Consider the following 17964-nt stretch of genomic DNA (forward strand, 5'->3'; position numbering starts at 1 on the left):
TTTTTGACAAGTATTTTCCCATGGTTTATCCATGCATATTGAAAGCCCTTTTCTTTACATCTACCCTTAGTATTTTAATCTCGGAAACAATAAAAATAGCATCTGATAGGACATTAAAAACATTTGTCATTTGCATCCACAAAACTTCATGTACTTAAGTACACAGTTCAAAGTATAAAAGCGATAATAAAATAAATATTCTTTTCCAACTACTTGTTAGAAGACTTAAATAAAACATGAAAATAAAACAAAAAAACAAAAAATAAATATACCGCGGCAGCTTTGAAAAATGACTAGGTTACTTCCGTAGATAAATGGTCAATAAGGTTCCTCTAATGACTCTAAAAACAACTGCCTTGATAAATATAAAAATATTCTAGAACATCATTGCCTTTGAAAAATCTAACACAGAAAAATTGTCAATCGCAGATTCATTTGCTGACAAAAAATGAATCAAGTTTTGTCTGCTTCAGACTCCTGGTCGCACTTGCTTTGAGCCGAAATCTTTCTACTTCATTTAGTTTATTAAAATCGTCCGGTGAAGCATCACTAGCCCGGTAAACGTCAGTTATTATTTTAATGGCATGTCGCACCTCATCCACTGAAGGCAAAGACACCATTTTATCCTCAGATTTGGAACTACTTTCAGCAATGACATCGTCTTCCAGCCGCAATCAACTCTTCCTCCATTAACATTTGACGAACAGGTGCACATTCATCAACGGCTATGTACTCATCAATGTCACAAGAGCCAAAATGTTCCTGAATTCTACCCAACCATCAGGTTCATTATTTTCCCTTTGCGCTTCCTCCATAATCTCTATGGCCTCGTCATTCTGCTCTCGAATAAATCCAGCATGCCGGAAACATGCTGATATGTGCACTGGAGGTATTTTTTCCCAGCTTATTGATGTTGCCCGCATGGCATCCAAAACATTCCACTTCAATTCTTTTAAATTTCGTCCAGGTACTTGAGCGACCAAGTAATTCACCAGTAAACTTCGGAAATTGTGTTTGAAAAGCTTAATTACTCCCTGGTCTAGTGGTTGAAGAACGCTCGTAGTGTTAGGCGGCAATAACACAATTTTGACGTTCCTTAGTTCTATTGGTGGATGGGCTGGGCAATTGTCAATGAATAATAGTACTTTTTCATTCCTTCCACCAATCCTGGCATCCAACGCTCGTAACCACTGCGTGAAGATAGCAGCCGTCATCCCAGCATTTTTATTTGGTTCGTAAGTGCAAGGGAGAGTTTTAACTCCCTTAAAACATCGGGGATGGGCGGATTTCCCCAACACGACCGGTTTTAACTTATCTGAATCATCCATATTGGCACATAAAAGAACAGTTACGCGGTCTTTACTTTTCTTCCCTCCTTTGCAGGGGTCCGTTCGAGTGGCGAGAGTTTTGTCCGGGAGAAGGTTAAAATATATGCCCGTCTCATCCGCGTTGTAAATATCGCAGGGGCTGTAATTATCCAAATAGTCTTTAAGGACCGGAGCCCAGCCTTCCACAGCATTAACGTCAACACTTGATGATTCACCAGATAGTTTGTGAAGGGATATGCCCTTCCTATTTTTAAATCGTGCAAACCATCCATTTGAGCACTTAAAATTGTCTTCACCAAGCCTCTCACACAAATACTCAGCTTTAGCCTTCATCATTGGGCCGGTGATAGGAATCCCTGTGCCTCTTTGCTGGCAAAACCACGAGAAAAGAGCAGTTTCTAGCTGTGGATGCTCTCCAGGCCGCAGGTGTTTTTGAGTGCTTGGACGCCCTTCTTGAAGCACTGCTGCACGAATTCGTTCCTTTTTCTTTAAAATGGTAAATAATGACGATGTGTTAATTCCAAATCGCCTCGCTATTTCACTCTTGGAACACTCTCCACTCTCACAATCTGCAATAATTCTCATTTTGGTTTTTAAATCCAAGGACTTGTGTTTACCAGTCATGGTGCTAGCAGACGGGCGGAATAATTTTTAACCTCACTGCGGAGGCACGGGAGGGAGATGACAAAAGAGCAATGAAATGTGTACTGGATAATTTATTAAAGACGAATTGGAGAATACGGAACATGTAGACGTCGACGTTGGCGGAAAAAATGCCGTTTTAAAAGCATTGAATTCCAGAGATGTGGCACGTGGTCAATAAGTCAACCTGTCGTAATTACGAATGGCGCAAGAGAGGAATCGAGCCATTATCGCAGATACGAATTTATTTTACATTTAAATCATAGGGTTTAAAATGGTTCCTTGGGTAGCTGTCGCTAATTCGAGCTTGTCGCTATATCCCGTACTCGTAATAAGGGGCTTCCACTGTATGTACTAACTGCAAACTGCTGCATGTAATGCATTCAGTGGGGTAGCCAGAAATTTTGCTCGGGAGGGTCCAAAGCAAGGGGGAAAATTTTGAAAAAGCAGGGAACTATAAGTAGAGGGTTTTAAACTAATTTTAACACTTTTCATTTTTTTTTTTTTTTAAACTTCATTTGTCAAAGTAATCATTTGTAAATTCATGATTTTTCAGTATTTTGTTTCTTTTTATCACGGAAAGTAATAGGGTGGTTTCCTGTTACAGTAGACTCTCGTTAATATGAACAACGTTATTACGAAGTTCACGTTTTTATGAAGCAAATTGTTGGTCCCGATGAAAAGTCCTATCTGAGCTATTGGAAAAGAAATGTTAATATGAAATATTCGTTTTTACAAAATTAGGAACCTCAGTCCCGGTCCTGGCGGTTACAAAATGAACTTTATTACGAAATTCCAAGCACAAGCTATGGCATTTAGGTGGATATTCACTACGCTAAGTTTTAATAATCACGCTACATTTAAGTTGTCCTTGTGTACTGTGACCGAGAGCGTTATTAATGGTTCTTTCTACACCATTCGCGCAATGTCATATAATAAGCTTCATTCCTGGGGAATCATGGTGACAGACTCATTACAGCTCGTAAATTTGATGTACAGTTAGTTCTCTTCCTACGCACATTCAATTTACGAACTTTCAGAGATGCCAGCATTCAAAAATTTCAAATTTAGAATTCGGCGCCTTTTGATTTGGCCGTTCGTACGCCGTGCAGCGTGGAGGAAATCGTACTCTGGGCATAATCTGAACAAAGTTCCATTCATTCTGGTGTGAAGTTAGGAACTGTTCAGCATTTTGCCCGTTGTTCCTTACCGCGGAGAGCGATTTTTTTCGGCTCCGGCTGCGTTGCACGCCCACCTAGATCAATTCATCACAATTGTGAGTTAGCGCACGATTGTTGTGAAGTGTTGCATTCTATAGGATAACCGTACTCCTTGATGCCTTGCATACAGTATGACCGGCACAATAGGAGGTGTGGATAACCCTTCGCCAGCACGGTTTGCAGGCAATCGCTGTCCCCCAAACGCACCTCACACCATCGCCTAGTCATACAACGTTGTCAAATGCATTCAGAGCAGCGAAATAAGCCTGATCCACTATAACATGCCCTTTCTTCGAATCCCCAAAACAAGTGATTCTCCTGCTGGGTCCTTCATGCTCATCGTACTTTCCATCTCCTTTCTTCACAGAGGCCTTTATAGGCGTTTCACTTTCTCACCTGGCAACGCTGCCCGGACCTAGACTATTCTGCCTGTCATCGGACAACTCTCGGCGGCCGGACCGTAGGTTTATCAACTTACGAACAAGATTTTGGAATGCATCTAGTTCGTAAATCGGACTTATTGTACTCGGGAGGATATCAGCCCTCGATTACGTCATGCCGCATGCCGAAACTGAAACGAATTTTCCTGTTTATGTATATTCCCGCGTAATTTAATCGCATTTATCACATGCGGTTTTTTCGACAATTCCTAAAAGAAACGTTCATACGAACTTCGTTATTACAAACCTCCGGATTTTCGGTCCCGTGAACTTGGTAATAACGAGAGTCTACTGTATTTTTTATATGCCTAAATCTTTCGATTTATTTTTTGAAAGAATTAGGCAATAAAAAAATAACAGGAAATATAATAATATACAAATGCTCCTGGAGTACGCATTTGACGGTCTTAGATTTTCGAATGACATAGGTATCTATTTTTCGTGATTAAAGGAAAAGTGAAAATTTTCAAGCGTGTGAAACGCGACGGCTAAGTAGGAATGCTGGGAAAAGTCGGTGTGACATATTTCTGGTTCCAGCTGTCGCCGTGTGAGGTGACCTTGGGGCCAGGCTTTGAATGCTGATACCATGCAGGCTGCTAGCAGGTAGCCGAGTACCCTGCTAGCAGGTAGCGCTTGGCTTAAATATGGATTATTACTACCTTTACAAGCGAAGGAAACTTTCCGACCGTGGACAATTTTAATGAGTGATTATTAAGAGATGTTTCCCTGAGCTCTGTGACTCATGCATGCATTGTTAATCTCAGATGATGTAAAACTTCGATCTACTCGTATAGAAACTGGGTCCATGGGTGCGTTCCGAATCACGCATCAACGCATGACCTTGATGCAGCCATTCCGAAATTGCATCAAGGCATTGATGCGCTTATGCTGATGCGTGATTCGGAACGGCTTGATGCGACATGAGCGGGAAGTATTCCGCCGTTCAAAATACCCGCAGGCACCAGTGCTGGAAGATAGTTCGGATTAAGCGATAACACAATGATTGATATGCCGAAATTTAATATGCATAGTACTTATGATGACGAAAAATGTTTATTGATGCGTATATTAATACATAATTATATTCATTATGGTCGTTCGAAAGTTCCAAGCCGTAACTTGCAACTCATATTTACTTAAAATAGTGATAGACTGAGTGAATTGATAGGAATTTGTGCAGCTAACTCGAAAAACGGTCAATAAGGAAGCGTAGTGTATAGTATATCTCAGCCATCAGTGAGTTTTATGGGTCAAACTGTTTAGAAGAGACGATTTTTACGATCAATAGTACGTAGATTTAGCTGCTAGACATCAATTTATGGCTTTCCGATAAGATATACGACTTGAAAACAAATTCTTTTTCATAAAAATCGGGAACAAATACTTAAAACCTCGATAAAATTTTCACAAACGCTTTTTCATACTGCATATATAATGCTTAAAAATAAACTCCAAGACATTTTTATTTACGAGTATTCTACCGCTTGGTATTAAGGTAGGTTTGCATGGAGCATTCCAAAAGTCCCCCCTGCCCTCATGGACTTCCCTCCTGAATTCACAACTTCACCCTTTTCATGCTATCTAAAAATCCTATTCTCTCTTTTGTTTACCCAACATTCTATCGTCTAATAGTGTTTTCAACACCCACTCCCAGCTCAGTACTCGCCTAATCCATACCTCCTGTCTCCTCTGAATTCTATCCAGTAGCTGCCTCTCCTCACTCAACATGTCTCGCACTTTGACCTTCTTTCTTCTCTCAGTCCACTTCACTTTCTCCTTACCCACATCTCGAACACCTCCAGTCTCTCCCATTCTCCTCCCTAAGTGCCCATGTTCCCACACTGTAAGGTGCTATACTCCAGATCAAAATGTTACAAATTTATCAACCAATGTACTGTCTGTAAGCAAGCTAGTTAAAAAGACACAGCTGTCTTGTTTAATGAATCTGGGTACAGCTTATTTGATGCCAGATCTTTGGAAGTAAAAGGAGTGATCTAGCCACTAGTTTTGAAGAAAATGGCATATGTTGTCAAGAGTTGAAACAATTCAGAAAGTAAAAGTAATGCAACTTGTTACGTAGGATTGACTGTCAAAGTAGTAGAGGACTGTTTACTAAGTCTGTGGCACAAGAGTAGCAGACTTGTGACAGAGTAACATGCAGTTTATAATGTGGTTGTCAGTGGTGTGGATTGTCCCACTAATAATAAATTTCAGCCTTGTATAGCATATGTTGATGGCAAGTTAGCAAAGAAATGATTCGAGATAAGTGCTAGAATGGAAGCTGTATGTAATAAATTAAGTCTGATCCTCTCAGAATTGTGTGGTCTGATGGTATTATAGGTGAAAATATATGTATACTATTCATGTAAAATATATGCTCACCTTCACTGATGACTGCACAAGAAAGGTTTTTGTTTTCTTTATTAAAAGTAAGGAGTCTCATTTAGTCCTACAATGCTATACAATTTTTAAGGCAAGCATGGAGAATGAGACAGGGAACAATATGAAATGCCTGCATACAGATTATGGGGGTGAATATATGGGTCAGGCATAACAGGGGAGGTTAAGGGCATGAGCGATAAAAGGTTAAACTACAAAATCTTATAATCTTCAAGCAGAAATGATTAGCTGAGCAAATAGAAAGCTAGGTACAAACTCTCTGGCACCAATTTACTAAAATATTATTGGGTTGAAGCTTGTTGAGCAGCTGTATATCTCGAAACAGTACCATCCAAAGCAGGAGGGAATGCATTACCTGAGGAGAGATGGTCTGAACGAAAATTTAATCGAAGACATCTAAAAGTATTTGGATGTATTTTCTATGCATATGTGGCTAAAGAGCAATGAAAGATGCTGGATGCCAAATCCAAAAAGTATTGGCAATTGTGAGGAGTGGTATTTTTTGGCTGACCCTGATATAGCGGGAAGATTCATCGAAGCATGTGATGTAGTATTCTTTGTAAATATGTTTAGGGAGCTCAAACCTGTCCAAATATCTCTTGGTAACTCTTTTATTCTACCTAGGCTCTTAGGGGGATAAGAGATAATTTATAGTTCCTAGCCTCAACCTGACAGTGGAGAGAATGGCAGTGCTGAACTCACAAAGGTACCCAAGAAGTGAGGGGAATATCAGAATATCAAGTAATGAAGACTTTATCCCTGAATCAAGTTGTGAGGGTAATGACAAAGTTGCAACCAATGTAGACACTAGTTATGAAAGTAATCAAGAAAATGAGTCAGTGTTTGGAAGCGAGGGAGGAGAAGCAGAAGAGACGTTTTCTTTAAAAAATGGAGTGGCTCAAAAATTACCAGATCACATAATCTCCTTGTCATCTACTAACTTGACCTGCAATCAACCTTTGTCTCATAGAAGCAGGTTTGAATGTAGCTCCTGCAGTGAGCCAAAAACTTTTCCTGATGTTCCATTTCTAGTTTTGATTGGTTGTCTTATGTATGCAATGATTTGTACAAGGCCAGATCTCGTCTTTGCAGTGTCAAAGTTAAGAAGGTTTATTGATGATTTTACAATGCAATACTGGGCGTATGCAAAGAGTATATTAAGATATTTGATGGGAACTATAAATTATCTTATTTCTTAGTCAGGAACATTTCTGGATGGATACATAAATGCTGACTTTGCCATTGACAAAATAGATAGAGTATCCTGTACTGGATACATGACAAGTTAGCTAATGGAGCAGTAGCTTGGGAAAACAAAAAGCAGTGCTGTGCAGTGGCTATGTATACAATAGAACGCGAGTATGTAAGTTAGGCAGCTGGAGCAAAAAATGGTATTGTACTCTCCAGAATTATAAAAGAAATCGTTGGAAAGAACTGCATCAAAAACTTGGTACTGATGTGGTGCATGTATGCAATGATGACCAGTCTGCAGTATAAAATGCAAATTGTGGAGATGGAAGGTCAAAGAACAGAGGTTAGACATCATTTTGTTAAAAACTCTGTTGCCAGAGGAAAAAATAATTGATGATTACATGTCAACAATAATACGGTAGCAAATGTGCTTCCAAATGGGCTTAACAATGGTAAGCATTTGAACTGAATTAATGAATAGAATTTTGTAGCTGATGGAAGCAACTAGTTGAAGGGAGGTTTTTGTGCTTGTAACCTAGTTGCAAAGTTAAGAAATAAATAGCTACAACATGTTAAAATAGTTCTTGGAGTGTAGGTCAATGTCTCATTTTTCAACATAGGTACATATTTTACTGTTCCGAGTCCATAAAAAAGCCTAAATCACAATAAAATTAAGTAAATTTTGGGGATTGGATAGTTGGGCATTGTCCATTTACTTAGAGTGGCATTCATCAATTAGAATTTAGCATTTCCTCCTGATTTAACAAAATTTTATATGGTGTAATTATGACTGAAAATTGAACGTAAACATTGAAAACCGGTAATCGCTATAGTTATGGCGATTTCCGATTTTCAATGTTTTTGTTTACTTTTCAATGTTTGATATCATATGATGCAGCTTCTTAAGACAAATACCCAAGTTCAACTGAGAACCATTTTGGAAACCCATTACATTTGAAAACATTGATAGAAGTGTGCCTTTAGTTGGTTAGCATTTAGGAGGACACTGAAAATAAGTTAAAGAGTATTTGGAGCCAATTTATAAACTAACTGCAGTACTGCAATACGTATTTATCCGGGCTTACCAAATCACATGCTATGAAAAAAATAATTGCACTGAATACTCAATCAACTCGATGGGATTCTTCAAGCACACATCACTGTTAATCAAGCACACATCCATGATCCTTGCAAAAATAAATTAATTGATGATGTTATTTATCACGGCATCACTACCCTGAATGTCCCTTTACTTGTGGTACCATAACGTGAACATATCTCTTTAGCAGGGGAAAATAATTTTAGTACCTACCGAGCAAATTCACTTGCAATGAATGTATAGTTTCGCATATTATATAGCTAATAAATGTTTGGTAAAATAGCAATAATTTGCAACATATATGCCTTCAAATGATAGACCAGTGAGATAATGCAAAGTGTAAGCAATTCTAATATTCCGACGAACAAAGTCTTACACAGTGAGTCCTCGTTCTACGTCACCAGGTTTAACATCATTTCGCGATAACGTCACGAAAATTTTACGACCGTGATCCGTTTATCGTCCCTTCGCTTCGCGATAACGTCACGTATTTTAAATTTTGCACGAGAAAAAAGGCGAAGTGGCAGGTGTTACAGGTTGTTTGTTTCGTGGGCGGTAATACGGTCAGTCTGTTCAAAGTGTAAAACGGTGTGTATATTGTTAATTGCGATTACGGTTTTGGCAAATTTTAGCATCAGGACATTTCCATGACAATGTCCAAGAGAACAATGTTCACAATAATTTTGGTTCCTGTTACTGCGACGATGTTTCAGCGATGATGATACCCAGGCGACGCCCGCCCGCCTCAATTCGCAATTAAAACCATCTGTTCGATTTCATAATCCCAGTTTGCCCGCCCTCGCTCATTTCCGCCATTTTGATTTCGCTCCTGACCGGTCCGAAAAGAAATTCTCGTAGCGAGGGTAGGGCCTATGGACCGGAGCACCGGATCCCCGGTCTGTAGCGTCTGGTAGCATTCATTGGACCGCACTATAGCGAAGCTGAAAAGCAAATGCGGGAAGATACAAAGGGTGCTTTCCAATCACGTATCTGCGCTGATCTGTTTGAAACTGTTTAGCTCAGAGCGTGTTCCAATCGCACCTGTGACGTCATCTGCGCTAAACAGATGGAAACACATCCTGCACCGTTGTTCGTCTGCGCTAGCAGACGAAAATTATGATGGCGGGAAGATATTTTGCTGACGGAAAATGAATTCCACCATCTCAAACATAAATATGATGATCATTTGAGAATAATAAACAATAATTTGGTCTAATGTATTAGATAAGATTAACCTCGTAATTTGGGAAGCATAATATTTTTTTCGTCAAACATAATTAAATAATGAAGCATAACATTGCTAACAATAGAACAAAAGGCGTCAGCAAGAGGAGATTTTCTCGAGTAATTGGCCTCATCAAAAGAGTTAGAAATGGAAAATGTAAGCTAAACGAGATTGTTATATTGCTTAGATTCTAAGCTGATTTATTTCATTAACTTACATGGATATCCTTAAAGCTGAGCGAATTATATACAAAGTATCCTTCAATGTTCAAGTGACGTTATATTTGCATTCCCTTAATTGTAATTCAGTACTGCAAAATTACTTTAAAAGCGGCAGATTTATTATACGGTGCTAACATTTTTTACGGCTTTACCTGCGTGATGTGAATAAGTTGTATATGTATCTCAATCCAGAAATGCGAAGTAAAGTATACCTGCCGGCACTGCAGCCTCACAGGAGAAATGGGGGAATTATTGACCCACGGATGCTTCCTTGGAAGGAAACAAATTTTCCTCGAAGAAAATACTAACATCTTATTCTTTCCTGAAGAAGAAGTGAGTGCACTCACTCCACTTCCACATGTGGAAGGGGAAAAGGCAGACACGGCACAGGAATGTCAAGTTACAGATAGTAGGTGTTAATGGTGTTACACTCTTTGCTCTAATTTTGATCCTAATTATTTGCATCATAGCCCAAAACATTTGTGTATTATGCCTTACTTTACAGAATTTGATTGGCCAGAGCCTGCCGTATTGGCATTAATTACTGCATATGAAGCAAAATCAGATGAGCTTAATTCTGTTAAGAAAAGGCCTAAATTTTGGGAAAATCTGTCTGCGCAGATGAGTGACCTTGGCCACAAGGTTATCTAATTTTCCATTTTGTACTCATTGATAATGATAATTCTAGTTGAATTCTGTCAATCATTCCTTTTTGTTTTTATTTTTGAAAGGTAACTGCATCACAGGCGAGAAACAAATTCAATAATTTACTTGCCCGATATAAAAAATGTGTTGACAATATGGGACCTCATGCCTCTGGAAGAGCACCCATGAGGTTTAAGTATTTTGACCAATTTCAGGAGATATTTGGCCATAGGAATAATGTATGCTCCTCATATGTGGGAGGGTCATCTCTGATGGCCAATCCCATCCGCTCTGCTAAGGCCACAAATGTTCCTCTCACATCATTGGAGCCTAGGCTCCCCTCATCTCACATTGCTGTTGAGCCTGGAACTTCCGCATTAACTAAGGAAATGCTTTCCACTAATGCAGAGGGAGGTGAAAGAGCCAGGACGAATGTTGTGGATGTGATGAAAAAGAAACCTCCCCATGGCAGTGGGACTAAAGCAGCAAGAACAAGGTCTCAGCTGGAACAGCAGTGGCTGCATCATTTGAAGAGATGCGAGGAGAAGGATGACAGGCAGAAGGTCATCAATGAACAATTGATGATGATACAAAGAGAGAGGATGGAACTGAAAAAGAAAAAATTAGAAATTTGGGAGGCCATGGTCGAGGAGAAAAGGTTAAATGAGCAAAGAAAGGAAGATGAGAGGAGGGATAGGCACAGGGAAAGGATGCAGGTAGAGAGGGAAAAAATTAGGCTCCTGCAGAACCTTCTCACAAAAAAGGGGAGCCTTAACAGCAATGATTAAGTTGCTATATTTGGAAAAGTCAAGTTTTATTTTTTTTGTTTCACAGTTGTGTTCTATTGCAGGAAAACACAAGAGTCCATTAGGAAATAAACTTTTAATTCTGGGCTATGCACGATACAACGCATGGCGTAGTCCCGCCAACAACTGCCGGGCGTGCCCCGTCCTCACATGTCTTATCCTTGGGACAGGGCTACCACCCTGGATACAACAACTCCCCTCCACTAAAATAACCCTTTACAAACATGAAAATTAAATACATGAAAACATAAGATACATTACATAAGAAAATCATTCAAATATTTTGGTGGCTGCCTTTTTCGTGATGGGCGACTCAAGGGAGTAGAACAAGGCTTAGCCAATACAGGGCTTCTAGGCAAGGGTTCATGAGTATTCTCATGGGTAGCAGATCCTGGACTGTCTGACTCGGAAATATCATTTTGGGGAAGTGGGATTTTAGCAACCTCCTCGGTATTGACATTAGCAGGTGGGGTAAACTCATTTCTCTTATCTTCACAGGACACAATTCTTGGACGAAGGAATTGAAGGGAGACATTTTTTTTTAGTTTCCCATCACACAAGACATCAAAGGACTTGGCACTCACTTGCTTTACTATTGTCGCAGGTTTCCATTGTTTTACATTGTGTTTAACACCCTGTGTCCACACCGTATCACCCTCTTTCAATTCCGGTAATTTAGTGCTATGTTTGGAGGCCACCTTCTCATTACAGGAAGTCACCCGGTCTTCCACAATGCTCATTGGATTTAATAGGGACAACTTTGTTCTAAGCTTCCTCCCCAGGAATTACTGCTGCAGCCTCTCTCTCCACTTGAGCATAATTGCGTTCGGTGGAGGTAAAAGTTTTTGAGGCAAAGCCCACTGGGCGCTCTTCCCCTGAAGGGAGAATGTGAGATAGAACTGCCCCAGCCCCAACTTGAGAGGCATCACAAGTTAGTCTAATAGGTAACTTAAGGGAATAAGGAATAAGTACCTGGCTACTACTAAGGGCTGTCTTACATTTTGCAAAGGCTTCCTTTTGTTCTTTACCCCAAGACCAAGGGAAATCTTTCTTCAATAGTTTATTTAAGGGTTCCATAAAAGTAGATGCATCTGGGAGGAATTTATAATAGAATTTGACAGCTCCTAGGAAACTACTCAACTCAGACACATTTGAAGGCGCACCCATATTCACAATAGCCTTAACCTTAGATTCTTCAACATGTAACCCATGAGAATCTAGCACATGACCTAAAAATATGACTCTGTTAACAAAAAATTCACACTTAGGTACGTTAATGACAATGTTATGTTGGGCCAATCGCCCTAATACCTGTTTTAAAACAGAGGAACAGTCACACCAATTTTCAGCATAAATAAGAATATCATCAAGATACACAAATAAGTTAGGAATACCCTGTAAGATTTTTTCAACGGTTTGCTGGAAAATAGCGGGCGCAGAAGCTATCCCATACAGCATTCTCTTTACTTTAAAACAACCTACATGGGTGCTCAAAGTTAATATAGATTGTGATTCTTTACCAACGGCTAACTGTAGATATGCCTGAGAAAGATCAATTTTACAGAAACACTCACCTTTTAGTAAAGACAAATCGTCTATCAGTGGTAGTGGGTAATGATCCATACTCAGACAACGGTTTACTGAACAACTGTAATCCCCACAGATTCTCACCTCGCCATTGGATTTCGGGACCACTACAATTGGAGTACCCCACTGTGTGTTGGTCGTGGGCTCCAAAATCCCTTGTTCAACCATTTTTTCCAACTCTTTTCTTACCTTGTCTCGCAATGGAATAGGCACTTGTCTATGAGATACAAAAACTGGTACAGAATCTGGTTTCAATACAATCTGGGCGACATAACCCTTGATTAGCCCAGGCTTTCCAGAGAATACAGAAGGGAACTCTTTCTTAAGATCCTCTAACACAGTTTTACCATTGGCAACCACATTTACAGCTTTCTTTGGGAAAAGACTGTACCAATTTATAGGAAGCACTTCTAGCCACGGAAGACCCATCAAGCAATGAAACTTCCCTTTGTGCACAACCAGAGGTAACACATATTCAATTCCTTCAAACATAACATTAACCTGACATTCGCCGAGTAATGATAAGGGGGCACTGGAACAATTGTATAACATAGAGGTGGGCGTCAACTTCAAGTGGCTTAAATGTTTCTTATAAATATCTTCTCCTACACAGGATGCATCTGCGGCCGAATCTATTTGCATAGTTACAGGTGCACCATTAATCTGAACAGTCAACGTGCGCCGATTTCGTTGGGTTCCCTGCACTTGATGCAACTGCAACAACCCCACATGCCTGTGGCAGTCTTCGTCACTAGATTCCTCTGGTGTCTGTTCTAGCACGGATTTTACCATCTTTTTCATTTTGAACTTATCTTTACTCTTTTGACGGCAGAATTTCACTGAATGCCCGTCCTTGCCACAATGGGTACACTTCAAAGGCTTGTCACATGAGTTAGCATAGTGAGGCCCTCCACAATTAAAACATTTCACAATGTTCTTTGGTGACAATGGCTTACAGTGAGGTTGAGATCTCTTATTAATTACCGAAACTGAGGCAGGACTATCCCCAGTGCTTTTGGCGTATTCCGCAGATCCTTCCATATAGCACGCTTTGGCCACGAATCTCTTAAAAGGAACATTTTCGCCAGCCAATTTAGTGGTTATTTCTTCACTATTAAGACCATACAGAAATTGGTCAATTAATCTATCTTCCATACTGTTCCCAAAATCACAGGTGGCAGCCAACTTCTTTAACGCCAGGGCATACTCCGAAAAACTTTCATTGGGTTCACGAACACGACGTTGAAAGATCAGCCTCTCAGCACGAAAGAAGCGCACCGGTGTAAATATGGTCTTAAGCTCCTCCACTAATTGTTCGTAAGTCAGCTGGTCCGGTGTGAGAGGGTGAAGATTCACAGCTAGCTTCTCCAATGCTGCCCCTCCTATGTGACCAATTAAGAAATCCTTCTTGCCGAGATCCTCAACAGGAGGACGTAATGTCCTCATATAGCTGTTTAGGCGCAGAAGGTAGGTCGAGATGCTCTCAACACTTTGATCAAAAACTCCTATACTCATATTTAGGCAATAGGTCCGTGAAGATACAGAATGGCACGTACCACAGGCGCGGTCGACCGATCAGTTTTTTTTTTCCCGAAACTCACGTAAAGCCTCAACCACACGACACATAACCCACGACAGTATCGGACTCCAAATATCCCGTCCTCGTCGCCAAATTGTTCTATTGCAGGAAAACACAAGAGTCCATTAGGAAATAAACTTTTAATTCTGGGCTATGCACGATACAACGCATGGCGTAGTCCCGCCAACAACTGCCGGGCGTGCCCCGTCCTCACATGTCTTATCCTTGGGACAGGGCTACCACCCTGGATACAACAAGTTGTATTATTTTATTTCCCCAATGGAGCCAAAGAAGGTGAGAGATATTCATATCCCCAAGTGAAGGCACAATTATTTATATTACATAACCATTTTTTGTGATATCTTGCCATTAAATATTACTCTTTTGGTTGTTTTTCTGTTTAATCCGGGTTTTATATTTTTTAATTCTATGTATAATGTATTTTATTTTTCAAATCAGAAAATTTATTGATGACCTTATCAAATGGATTTTATCTTCACCATTCTTCCAACTGCTGTCAATGTCCATGTCAGTCGGGTTGCCTCTTCCGCCAGTACAGCCTTACTGAAGTCCATCTTCTCCACCTTCACTGCCATTGAAGACTTCACAGTAACCCTGGCAAGGGGCCCTTACAGGGTGCTACCATCCAGGTCAGATGGACCCAGGTTTTCTTATGAGGTTGTTACTCCTCCTTTCTGTCCCTTGAGAGACAGGCCCCGGGCTTGCCACCGGCAAAGCGGAGTTTTCAGCTTTATCACCAGTCTTAAATATTGGTGTAATGTGGCTGAATTTCCGGTAAGAGGGTAAAAGACCATTATCTAATGAATGGTTGAAGAGCAAGGTGAGTGAAAATGCCAGTGATTCTGAAGAAATATTGGTGGAATACCATCTGGCCCAGGTGATTCGTAACTATCCAAATTTACAAAATAATAATAAATCCAAAAATACAATCACTGAGGAAACATTTGCCGGAAAAGGTTCATCCTCCTATCCACCTGCAAAGGATTAATCCCCTCAGCATGACCATCAGCATGACCCTCAATATTCATGCCTGCATCTTCCTCATCTATCATAAAATCCTCATCTTCCCCTTCCTCTAGGCATATGTTATGCAGCACACAGCAGCTTAAAACTATTTTGGTCATCATCTGGATGTTTGATATTTCTAAGTATTTTAAACGTCGAAAGCGACCTTTGAGGAGACCAAACGCTTTCTCGACAACCATTCTTGTCGAAGAATGCAGAAAATTAAATTCTAAATGTTGGGGAGAAAGAGCACCATTATCCTTAAAGGGAGGCACAAGCCATTGCAGGGAAGGGTAGGCAGAATCTCCAATGATGAATTTATCGCCAGGAAACAATTCCTCAACTTCCTCCTCTGCAAACCTGAAAACCTCTGACCTCCTGAGGACTCTAGCGTCATGGAGTGATCCTGGCTCCCCACACACTACATTTGTGAATCTCATGTTGTTATCCACAATACCCTGCAGAATTATAGAAAAAAAATTTTTCCTATTGCAGTAATCCATGGCATTTTCCAGGGGTTTTTTAATAGCAATATGGGTCCCATCAATTGCTCCTATACACCCACGAATGCCCCTCAGGTCCTCAAAACCCTGCTCAACTGCTGCGATTCGATTTCCTCGTGGCCATTTGATTTGGTCATTTATAATGCTGTTGAGCCAGTCCACAACACGTTTTATGACTCTAAATGAAGAAGATATAGAAATATCGAACCTATCTGCAATGGTTCTCAGAGGCTCAGTATTAGATAAATACCACAGGGTCAGGAGGAAACTTAGCTCCGATGAAATTTTAGCCATGCCATCTGGATGGTGTGGAATTGATCCACTTGCTTGAAGGTCGTCTGAAGGAAGAAAATATTATTTTATACTACTGAATTTGGCTCTATAATATGCTCTGATATTCTTCGTACAATAATTGCAGTCTTGATGCTCACCTATCAAACGATATGCAGTTATGCGTCTCAGCCGAAAGTGACTACGGAACTGCTCATCATCGTAGCCGTGTGCTGTGGCAAGGAAATTGTGGACGCGCACCTTTCTTCTGCCACGTAGAAGCAGCTCGAACAAGGGGAAAATTGCATCGTGGTCAGCTTCCCCCTCATTCTCATCGGAAGCTTTAAATTAAAATTTTCGAATTTGAATGCTTTCAGAATGGTCGCATCAGTTAAATCCACATTTTTATAATTAACTCAAGGATATAAGGAAATGGCCGATCGCTAACCGATTACTAAATAATGCAGCTATCGATAAAAGATCATTAATTACTATTCTTACATGAACTACTCATGTTTTCCCATTCATCGTCACTGCTGCTGCTGCTACTCGACATGGGTTGCATCACATAATCCAGAACCAGTTGGTTCTCCATCACGGAGGACGGAAATACACTGCCGATAGTTTCTGATATATTAAAAAAAAGTTTATACTAATAAACAAGCACGCGCTCATGCCAAGTTATTTACATATTCAAATACATAAAACATATCAATAATTTGAAGCAGGAAGACTGACCAAAGGGGCAAGGTGAGCTACTACTCTTCTAATGTGTTGAAAGAATACGTCGATCTCCTTGAAGGAAACGAAATGATTCGTCGATGTGATCAATAAACGTCGATGTAAATTATTAGTAACTAAACAGCTGGAAAGCAAGTCAGGTGAACGGAAGCTCTGAAATGTTTAAGGCGCAAAAAACAACATAGAGAACCAAGGCGCAGCTCTACGGCGATATTTGATTATTAAGTAGCAATAATTCCATTATTTTCTTTCAATTGACACTTATTAATGCATTTATTAAATACAAAATGAAATAGACGACCAATTGTGTTCATAATTTATGTTTCGAAGGTCAGGTCAGAAGCATCAGGTCATTTGAACATTCAACTTTTGCCGCCGAACGGTCCGCCATTTGTAAACACAACGGTGCAGATGCGTTCCAATCGTCTGTTTCAGTTTGCGCTAGTGTGTTCCGTTCTGTTGCGATGTGAGCTGATCTGCGCAAGGTGATTGGAAAGCACCCAAAAATGGAGAAGGATTTACGTCACTGCTACTATTGTCGTCGATGAAGACAGGAACTCGCATTTATGCCACAGATTGGCATTCCCATCGTAAAAAATGCCCCAGATATGATACGCCAAAATTTTTTCGCATAGGAATTGTGAGGTCTAGGAACCGATATTCAATTTTTACATTGTTTTTATGGGATATTATGCTTCGATTAACGTCATTTCGTTTATCGTCACATTTTTCAGGAACGGTAGGTGACGTTAAACGAGGACTCACTGTATACAGTTATTTTGAAGATACTATTATACTATAAACCACAGTCTTTGTGCTATAAACACTCCCTGATGTAGCTTTTCAACTTATCTTTTCACAATATAACGTTAAAGTGTCGAAAATTTCCACAAGTTAGTGTACAGAAGCAAAATTACGGTAAAAACTACCATGCCTGCATTTCAATGTGTGAAATTATAGATCGTATTTTGCATTTTTACCACCAATGAAATTAATAACGGTTGTAAACAAGTTACATACACTCACACTTCAACGCATCGG

The 17964-nt window shown here is 40.0% G+C and overlaps 2 protein-coding genes across 3 annotated transcripts in view; both read left to right on the forward strand.

Moving 5' to 3' along the window:
- LOC124168893 overlaps positions 1 to 17964 on the forward strand; it is a 116796-nt gene that overhangs the window by 31773 nt on the left and 67059 nt on the right. The gene's annotated exons all lie outside the window — the stretch shown is intronic.
- On the forward strand, positions 9815 to 11230 carry LOC124168894. Its single transcript, XM_046547273.1, has 3 exons — positions 9815 to 10175; positions 10272 to 10408; positions 10498 to 11230. Exons 1-3 carry the CDS (start codon positions 10007 to 10009, stop codon positions 11197 to 11199), a joined length of 1008 nt encoding a protein of 335 aa, XP_046403229.1. The 5' UTR covers positions 9815 to 10006; the 3' UTR covers positions 11200 to 11230.

Source organism: Ischnura elegans, chromosome 12, assembly GCF_921293095.1.
Source record: "Ischnura elegans chromosome 12, ioIscEleg1.1, whole genome shotgun sequence".
Classification (NCBI taxonomy): domain Eukaryota; kingdom Metazoa; phylum Arthropoda; class Insecta; order Odonata; family Coenagrionidae; genus Ischnura; species Ischnura elegans.

Bases quoted from the DNA above. Each gene is read 5' to 3' on its own strand.
- LOC124168894 (XM_046547273.1), top strand. From the start codon at position 10,007: ATGGGGGAATTATTGACCCACGGATGCTTCCTTGGAAGGAAACAAATT. The intron at 10,176-10,271 runs GTAGGTGTTAAT...CTTACTTTACAG, and splicing joins GGAATGTCAAGTTACAGATA to AATTTGATTGGCCAGAGCCT. The intron at 10,409-10,497 runs GTTATCTAATTT...TATTTTTGAAAG, and splicing joins TGAGTGACCTTGGCCACAAG to GTAACTGCATCACAGGCGAG.